This window comes from Spinacia oleracea, chromosome 2, assembly GCF_020520425.1.
Source record: "Spinacia oleracea cultivar Varoflay chromosome 2, BTI_SOV_V1, whole genome shotgun sequence".
NCBI classification, from domain to species: domain Eukaryota; kingdom Viridiplantae; phylum Streptophyta; class Magnoliopsida; order Caryophyllales; family Amaranthaceae; genus Spinacia; species Spinacia oleracea.
Window position 1 is genome coordinate 105419421 of NC_079488.1, and position 9429 is coordinate 105428849.

The window sequence follows — 9429 nt, forward strand, 5'->3', positions numbered from 1 at the left end:
CACAAAAAAAGAAGAAAAGCTTTTTTTACATCTTGAAATCCCGTTAACGGAGTCCAAGTCAGCAACATGGGAACAGCTAAAAAATGCATACAGAATTACTATTTTGCCCCCGCTTGTGTCCTTATGGACACAAGCCACTTGTGGTTTAGACATCCTCAGTCAACCATTACTTTCACCTCTTTAATTGGGGACAAAAATGACAATTTACCTTATAAAACTTTTCCATAAGAAATTGTGTCATTGGAGTAATAAGAACCGACGAAGTATTGATCTGCAGAGATGATGTTTGCTTAGAGAGTATCATCAAATTAGCAAGAAAATGGGGAGATCTACATACATAGGAATTGCGGCAGCTGTTGCAATTTCGAGTTTCGCCTTCAGATTCTTCCTCAAACCCCATCAACCTCCTCAACCTTCGGTACTTTCTATTAATTCCCCTTTTTCTTATTCACTTTACCAAAAATTTAATTGTAATGTCTAACAAAAATGAAGTACTAAGTAATAATCATGTACATATCTATTTTGATGAAACACAGAGATTGTTCATTGCTCAAGAATTGTCTCTTTACAATGGAACTGACGAACAATTGCCCATCTTCTTAGGAATACTGGGGTAATTTATGGATGTACTCTCTTTTTTATTTTGCTATCAAAGTTGTTAGCTTTGAATTTAAGTAAGTTGTTGTTTTTGGGATTTTTTCGATTTTTTCTTTCTTTCCTGAATCCCATTTGGAAGATTCCATTTTTGATAATATTTTTGTTGTTGATGAATAGTGAATTTAGTTTGGGGAATAATGGTTTGAGGTAACTAGAGCAATGAAATTGTGGTTGTGGGTGGGAATGCTTGGTAATTTTGACCCTTCATGATTAGGGTGCATCACGATTCACGAAACACACCGAATTAAGGGTGTGACCGTTGACTGTTGTGGTATTATGGAAGTGGTTTAGTGGTATGGTGGTTGGTCGATAAAGATTGGTAAACCCGCCTATTATGTTAAAAATGATAGTCATGGACTGTTGGTGGTAGGTGTTTTGCCTTCTGAAATCCAATTGGAAGAATCTCTTTTCAATAACAGGAGTATCACCGATCCACAATGAATAGGAGCATCACAGATCAAGGGTGTGCTTTTGATGGTAGTATGTAAGTGGTACGGTGGTCTGTAGGTAGTTCCTAAAGCATGGATGGACGGACCGCCTATTATGTCAAAACTGATAGATTGATGGTGGATTGGTAGTATACTAGTATGTTACATTTTTATCAAATATGAAATAGGCCTCAACAACCCAACAAGGAGAGGAGAGTTTGGACCACTTACGATACATAGAAAGTTCCTAATAGAAGGAGTAACTCCATAAGCTTATTAAGTGATTCTTTACTCTCTTCATCTCCAATGTCGAACAACTCACATGTGAACAACAAAGGGGTTTACACTATCCTTCACGTAGGAGTGTCCTTAGAATTTATAGCTAATTGGAAAGGTAATCAATAACGATCCTTTTAAGAGCGGGACGTCCTGTTGAGGTAAATCCTTATCCGTATCTAGTTCCGTGATTAAAAACACAATATAGAAGAGATCCACGACTTAAGTTGAAAATGGCCTGGTGAACCCAACGAGGATGAGAGTTTGGCCACTTCTAAGCCCAGAGGAGGTTCCATCCCAACACTAATTGGTAACAGCCTAATAGGGAGCAACTATTTAGGTTTATAATGTGATTATTTTCTCCTCACTTAAGGCTACTGTTAAATCCTCTTATATCTTCACTTAAGGCTATATGTCGAATATGAGCCTTTATAGAGGCTGGATATTAAAATTTGGGAGGAATTGGTTTTGGTGTATAGGATTGGCTTTTTCTCTCAGAGGTAACTATGACAATGAATATAATATGTTGTTTGTGCTAGGATGCCGGTTCTCTTTTGGGACTTTTACCTATTTTCTGTAGAGAAACTAACTTTGGTTTAATTTCTTCTCTTTTCATGGTTCATGGATCAGCTCGGTATTTGATGTGACAAAAGGGAAGTCTCATTATGGTGTTGGAGGTGCTTACAATCATTTTGCTGGAAGGTTGTTACTCTTTAGATGCTCTATGTTTTTCTTATTTCTCAATGAATTGATATCATTTAGATGCTTGCATCACTTATTCTGCATGTCCTACACTCCCACCAATAATTCTTAAGTTGTAACCATGTCCATGTGTATCCATCTTCTAGACTAGGATGCAGTGAAATGCCATTTATATTTTTGGGTTCTTGCAATACTAAGCATTGTGTTTTTTTGCACTTCATGACTAGGTGTAGTTATCTTTGAAAACACTGCTGATCATGTTACTGATTGATTTGCGGGCATTCAATCTTACTTGATTGCTGGATGGATCTGTTGTTGGTTCCTAGTTTTGTAGCTACCCTTTGGGTAGTATTGAAACAATGGAAAGCGTCCTAAAATGTAGTCGTAACTCTTATATCTAGACTCTAGAGATAGAAATCTAGCCCTCTTCCACAATTTTTTTTTGGATTGAAATTGCTTCATGGTTAATTGTGGAGACTCTGGGGAGGATATTCCTTACATCATGTATTGGATGAATCTAGGAACTTTTCCTGTAGTAATGTTTTTTGTTGATTTCTGTCCCTGGGTGTAAGCTTAAATCTAATTCAAGCCTATTTCTTTTTAATTACAGAGATGCTTCACGTGCATTTGTATCAGGGAATTTTACAGGTTAGAACTCATGACACCAATGTAGTTTTATTATGCCTTATTTGCTTTCCCAAAAATAATAATATTAGTATGCTCTTGACAAGAGTTTCTCCGCACAAAACCCGTCAAGCGTTCAGTTTGATATGTTTTTTCTGTGATCATGTCCCCCAAATATGTATGCGCTTTTCTTTTAGTAGTCTGTTGGTGGTGTGATCATACGAGGGGTTGTCTAAGCAAAAGGAGAATATAGTTTGGATCAGGGTTTATATGTGTTGCTCTTGTAGAATCATATGAACTCCTACATGGTTTTCGGAGTGTATGTTTTGGTTTAGAGAGCCACAAGGGAAAACGATGTGTGGGGCTTTTTTTGGTGTTCGTAGAGTATTATATATTTCAATTAAATGAGTTGTACAGAAAATCTTGCTCGTTGAATTGTGAGGAAGAACTAGAGCGTTACTACTCACACATGTCTGTCTTAAAGTTATGATATGTTTAACATCAGAACTTAATTTTCTGAATCCGTATATACAAATCATTACGAGGGGCCAATTATATGCAAAACAACCATTTAATTCAGTCTTTCAATCAATTTTGACTTTGAAGCTTGAGTAATTGAGTTGGGTATAAGAACGTTAACCTTCAATTCAATGTCATTATTAAAGAGCACGGTCTTGTCATGTGGAAAAGTCACCAATGTCAATTGTTATCTGACAATTCCATTCTTTCTCACGAGTAAAGCTAGTTATCTTAAATTAAATTAGTCACAGAAAGCCATGAAATCTCATAGCAAAATGCTTCTTTGTTTGTATGAAATGTGCATCTATAATTTTGATGGCTGTATTGGCAGAAGTTGCTATGACTTTTTTATTCAAAGTGGGCAAATTCTTGCATTCTGATTAAGTTTTTGCAGTTACTCCTGAATGCAGGAGATGGACTTACTGACACACTACGTGGACTATCTAGCAGCGAGGTACTTGAACATCATTTTTTCCCTTGGGTTCTTTGTTGGCAAGACTTGTCTGATGTGTCAACATATTGTAAAATTCATGCATTCCTTTCCCTTTCCCTTTGCATTCTGGTGATTACAAAGTTATAACAATCAACCAGGTCCCGGAGTTCAATAGTTTTACCGAAAAGTTAATATACAAACTTTTGAACAGCTGCAAAGTAGTCCAAAATTCTCCTGAAAGTTAGCTTTGCAATTGTAACAGAAATGAGGTTGGAATTTATCTTTATATAAGCATGCAATGTTGTATTTTGAAAAAAAACAGGTATATCTACTGAGACATTCATTTGGTTCACATAATAAAATTTTGATAAGTATGTAACATGTCTTTAGAAAAATAGAAAAGAAAAATAGTCATGTGAACCTAAGGAAGAAAAGAAAGAAGGCAAGAGAAGGAAACAAATAAGACCATCAATCAAGAAACAAAAGGATACGTAAAGCAAAGAAGTAAATTGCTTAGATGCAAAAAGGAAAGAAGTAGATAATGAGCCTCAACCTCAGCCCCTGGATAAAAGAGCCATAAATCTTTATTTCTCAGACCAAAACCCGGCTTCATTATCTTGATATCTATTACAAGTTTACAACATTATATCACGAAGTATAAATCTAGGAAAGACCACGTCCTCCCCAGGCAACTCCCTAGTTCCACCACTGCCTTCTCTTTCACTCTGCATTGTGATGGTTCAACTTCGTTTGAATTGGTTCCAAAACTTCAGTGTTTTATGAATCCGTTGCTTTGTTTTTGCAGGTAAAAAGTGTAGTAGAATGGCGGGATTTCTTCGTCAAAACATATACGTGAGTTGCAAAAACTAAAGTCTAGCTTTCTTTGGTATTAGTACATGTTAGTATGTTACACCTGAACAACAATCAGATAAATCAGCGTTACAAAAAAAGAATACAATAAAATTATAACTGAAAAAAGAAGAAAAAGAAAGCAGGAGGAGAGGGGGTGCGGTAACGGTTTACATCTGCTTATACAAAACTAAGAAATTTTGTTTGTGAAATGGAATAATATCCTCTTTGATCACTCATTCACTCCTTAAGCTCTATTTTAGGCTGTTCAATTCTATCTATGTCAGCAAGTAAAACTTTAGACATGGGCCCTGTTTATTGCAACATTAAAAAATGATGTTCAGTAAAATCAGCTTGAATCAACAAAAATCAGTTTTAATCAGCAAAAATCTATTTCAATCAGTTAAAATAAGTTATGATTAGTTTTACCCAGTAAGAATCAGCTTAAGTCATAAAAGAAAATCACTAGAGAATGAGCAAAAACCAGCTTTAATTAGGAGTAAAACTCAGTTTGTTTGTCAAAACTGTGAAGTGAGATTTTTTATTTTTTCTTGTTATCAGGTGGACAATTAACATACCACCGATTTGTTTTATTCCTCTTAGATCTGTTGGTAGATTGATCGGCCGTTACTACGACTATCGAGGGAAACCTACAAAATATTTGAAGAATGCAGAAGCAAAGGCAGCTAGGGGTGCTCAGTTGTTGGCAAAGCAGAAGAAAGAAGAAGAAAAGATTCCAAATTGCAACTCGAAGTGGAGTCAGCATGAGGGTGGCGAGGTAAGAATTATAAACAATATTTTCAACCTTGGCCATTACTCAAAACCTTGATTACAGCTACCCGTGCCTTATTTTTTCTTGGGCATTGCTCCACCTTCCATGCCCCTAGAGCCTGACAGAAATAATTGATTAATGAAATAAAAAACTGTGGCTTGAAAATACTCCCTTGTTCTGTTATGATTGTACCGTGTTGTGTGTGTGTGTTGGGTTGGGGGGGGGGGGGGGTGCAAGTTAGTTAAGGAGAGAGGTAGAGATAAAAGACCTGCAAAAATGGTAATGTTGCAATTATCTTGCAATTCTTTAAATACTCCGTAGCAAAGTGTTGCAGATAACGAGAACAGTGGAAATGTTAAATAAAGCCGAAAGTGTGAGAAGCAAATTGTGAACTCAAAAGTAAATTTAAAAGGATTAGGTAGAGGAGAAACAAATATGGATTATAACCCAGAATAACAAAAGATCTCTCTTATGTATGTTTCTCCAATCTTATGTTTTTCTCTTTCTTTTTCTCTCAATTTCAGCGAAAAATATATTACTTATTACATATTTATATGACAAATAAGATTATAATAATCACTCATGTCATCATGTGTTACTACTATTTCCACGTTACAAATTGTAATGCTTATTTTTTTTAATATTTTAGAAACACTACATTTAGCTAGTGATGGAGAAGATTGATGTTCACGTTCACATACTTTTCGAAATTATAGTTCGATACTTTCAACATGCCCCCTCAAACTTGAATTGTCATTACTAGTAAATCTGTCAAAGAGATATGGGTTACATAAAAAATTGTGCAACCCGTGATTGTTCCTTGCTTAAGATCCTGAAGAGAGTATCAATGTGTTTGCTTCTCCCATTGCCGTATCAGTTTAGCAAGTTTGCTGACACGTTATCGACATATATCTTCGTGGATCCTCCTTGAACATGACCAAGTTCCTGTATGAAATTTCTTAACCATAATGCTTCATATGTTGCAGATGAAGCTACTCATGTTTTGCCTCACAACTTGAAAATGCACAACTGGTTGTTTCTTTGAACTCCATGTTTAACATAAAGTGCATTTTCTGTTGTACCTTTTCTCTTATCTTGATCTCCAGCCTGATCACTATCAGACTAATCAAACAACCAAACAACTATGCTTCATCTCCATAGGAATAAAACATTCCAAAATCTAACGTACCCTGAATATACCTCATTATTCTCTTTGCAGTGCAACAATGTGATTGTTAAAGTGTTTCCGTATATATGCTAACAAGTCTAACTCCGTATACAACACAATATCTAGTGATGGTCATGTATCTCAAACTTCCATCTTGTATAGAGTTGGGGAAATTAATTTCTCTTCTCCAACTTCTGTCAACCTTTTCCCTTTGCAATGGGTGTGCTTATAGGGTTGCATGAGTCCAGTTTGAACATTTTCACAAAAAACCATAAACATATAAGCTAATAAGAATACCATCACCATTATGTTTTCACATACACCGCATGTTCATATGGAGTATGGACACTTGGTAAAACCATTATTTATCAATTATCCGTCAATGCATGCATTCCATGCACAACAAGCTTGCTTTAAACCATATAGTGCCTCTTTCAGACGATACATTGTATCTTCTCCCTTGATCACAAACTTTATGGTTGTTCCACATAAACTCTTCTTCAAGAATGCCATCAAGAAACAGACTTGACATCAAGTTGATATATCGTCCACTTATGGTGTTCTGTAAGTGATGTTAACATTCTCAGTATCAAGACGAGCTGTTAAACAATTTTCCTAGCGCTGTACTTTTGTTTACAACCTTTTGCTACGAGCCTTGCCTTTATCTTTCATGCCTCCTCAGCATCTCTTAAAATCTTGTATACCCATTTTACTCCTATAACATTTTGGTCCTTTGGCAGAGTAGCCAACTTCCATATTGAATATGAAGTTTGGCCTGTCATCAGATATATGGAGACACTACAAATAATAAAATGAGGTATGTTAAGGGTAACTCAGATTTTTGAATGTTTTATTCTTATGGAGATGAAGCACGGTTGTGATTGAATTGGAGATCAAGATGAGAGAAAAAGTACAACAAGATATACATTTTACTTGAAGTTCTAAAAAAAAACTAGTTGTGGTATTGTCAAAGTTGTTATGTGAAGCATTATGGTTAAGAAGTCTCCTAATGGAACTTGGTTATGTTCAAGAAGGACCTACTATGATGTATGTTGATAACGTGTTAGCAATTAAAATTGTTAAGAATCTGGTACAACACGAGTGAAGAAAACACATTGGTACTCGAATACATTTTCTTCGCAATCAAGTTAGGCAAGGAACAACCATGCTGAAGTATTGTAAGCAATACCACCTACTCACCTAGCTAGTTGCAGACATTTTTACGAAGCCTTCACACTTATAAAGTTGGAGAGATTTACTCTGGAATGACAATTCAAGTTTGAGGGGGCATGTTGAAAGTATCGAACTTGAATTCGAAAAATATAAATGAACGTCAAATTTTCCATCACTAGCTAAATGTGTTTCCAAAATATTAATAATGAATAAGCATTACAACGTGTAACATAGATATAGTAGTAAAACATGTGTGATTTTTGGAATCTTACTTGTAATATAAATATGTAATATATTTGTCACTCAAATAGAGAGAAAAATATAAGGAGATTAGAGAAACATATACATAGGAAAAAGTTATGTTCAGTATAAGAGAAGTTTTGTTATTCTGGGTCTGTATTTGTTTCTCCTCTAACAAATTCCCTAAATAGGAAATTGTTGCAATTTAAAGAGAACGGGTGAAGTATTAAATAGAGCAGAAAGTGTTGTTTTTATGATTTTCTACTGTTCAAGGTAGCTAGCGATGTGGTAATCTCATCAAGCTTAAACAAAACCAAGTTTCAGACTTTTGTAGCATGAGTGAGATAATTGTGTGCTAGGCCATTTTGTGATTTCCGCTCAAAGTTGTTGTTTTGTACAAATTACTGAGTTGTTAGTTTAAGCATTTTGTGATTTCTGCTCAAAGTTGCTGTTCTGAGTTGTTAGTTTGGGAGTGTGTGGTCAGGTTTGGTGTGACGATGGCTATCCAAGACTGATTCAGAGACCTCTAGAAATCGCATTGACAGGGAAAATGAGCAAACGATGTGTATGTTTGAAAGAAGAAGAATTGAAACAACCAGGTTTAGAAGTCTATGAAGGATGTGACTATCACGCCAAAGCGTGCAAAGTGTAGATTAGAAGCAAACTTATGGTTGCGGCTGTATGTATTTCGGAGCATATGCTGCAAAGTGTAGACAAAAGTCATGCCAACAAATTTCCTTCTTCATTCAAATAATACTATCAATCAGTTTAGCAGGTGAAAGTCAACACTAAACAGAATAGTGGTAGTGACTAATGATAATGAATTTGTAATGTGATTTTACAGAGTTATTTATGTCAAAAAATACTGTATCAGTCATACATTTTTTTATAACACTAGTAAGAGGCACGTGCGCTGCACGCGTCCGTTAAGAAATTATAATTTTTATATTAACTATGGTTATTCTCATGTTATAATATCTGAACTTGTAAGACTCTATTTAACTTATAGCTAGTATGTTACTTAACCTTAATTATTTAACTTTTAATACCTTATAGGACCTTGTTTTCTATAATTCCATATCATATGATAATGTTATTGTATTGTTGTTTACTTAAAAAATGAAAAGAGATTTGCAAATTGCAAGTCAAACGTAGTACACAGGAAGTATTTACCTAACTCATTCCATAAAATCCCTCACTTTTTTTTATTATGCGCTATCTCTAATGAACTATTTTAATTATTAACATCCTTAAATATCTGTTAATAATTATAAAAATTTGGTGATTTTTATTTAAATCCAGTGATATCCAACAAGATAATATTTTATCTAATATCTTAACTAATAAATAATTAATTTGATCACATAAATACTAAAAGCAAGGAATTAACTTTACAAAGGAAAATTTGGTAATATTAATCCACCTTTGGCCGATTTTCTTTTGTTAATCCCAACTAAGACATATTTTTTAATAATCCCACCTTTACTTCCCAATGACTTTTATTAGGCTTAAGTGCCCCGTAGCCGGTGAAAAAGTCAACGAGATGGTGATGAATTGATGATGATGACTGAATATACTGAGAGAAAGT

The 9429-nt window shown here is 34.9% G+C and overlaps 1 protein-coding gene across 2 annotated transcripts; it reads left to right on the forward strand.

Moving 5' to 3' along the window:
* The first annotated feature begins 229 nt into the window (after positions 1–229).
* LOC110785129 (membrane-associated progesterone-binding protein 4) lies at positions 230–8847 on the forward strand. Of its 2 annotated transcripts, none has more exons than XM_021989574.2 (8): positions 230–418; positions 537–613; positions 1992–2063; positions 2674–2711; positions 3617–3660; positions 4445–4491; positions 5050–5266; positions 8326–8847. In XM_021989574.2, the coding sequence occupies exons 1-8, from the start codon at positions 320–322 to the stop codon at positions 8491–8493; spliced, it is 762 nt and encodes a 253-aa protein (XP_021845266.1). In that variant the 5' UTR covers positions 230–319; the 3' UTR covers positions 8494–8847. The 2 variants fall into 2 exon arrangements, with proteins under 2 accessions (XP_021845266.1, XP_021845275.1); XM_021989583.2 differs by having other exon boundaries at positions 234–418; positions 5092–5266.
* The last annotated feature ends 582 nt before the right edge of the window (positions 8848–9429 follow it).

Bases quoted from the DNA above. Each gene is read 5' to 3' on its own strand.
- LOC110785129 (XM_021989574.2), top strand. From the start codon at position 320: ATGGGGAGATCTACATACATAGGAATTGCGGCAGCTGTTGCAATTTCG. The intron at 614-1,991 runs GTAATTTATGGA...TTCATGGATCAG, and splicing joins ATCTTCTTAGGAATACTGGG to CTCGGTATTTGATGTGACAA. The intron at 2,712-3,616 runs GTTAGAACTCAT...TCCTGAATGCAG, and splicing joins TGTATCAGGGAATTTTACAG to GAGATGGACTTACTGACACA.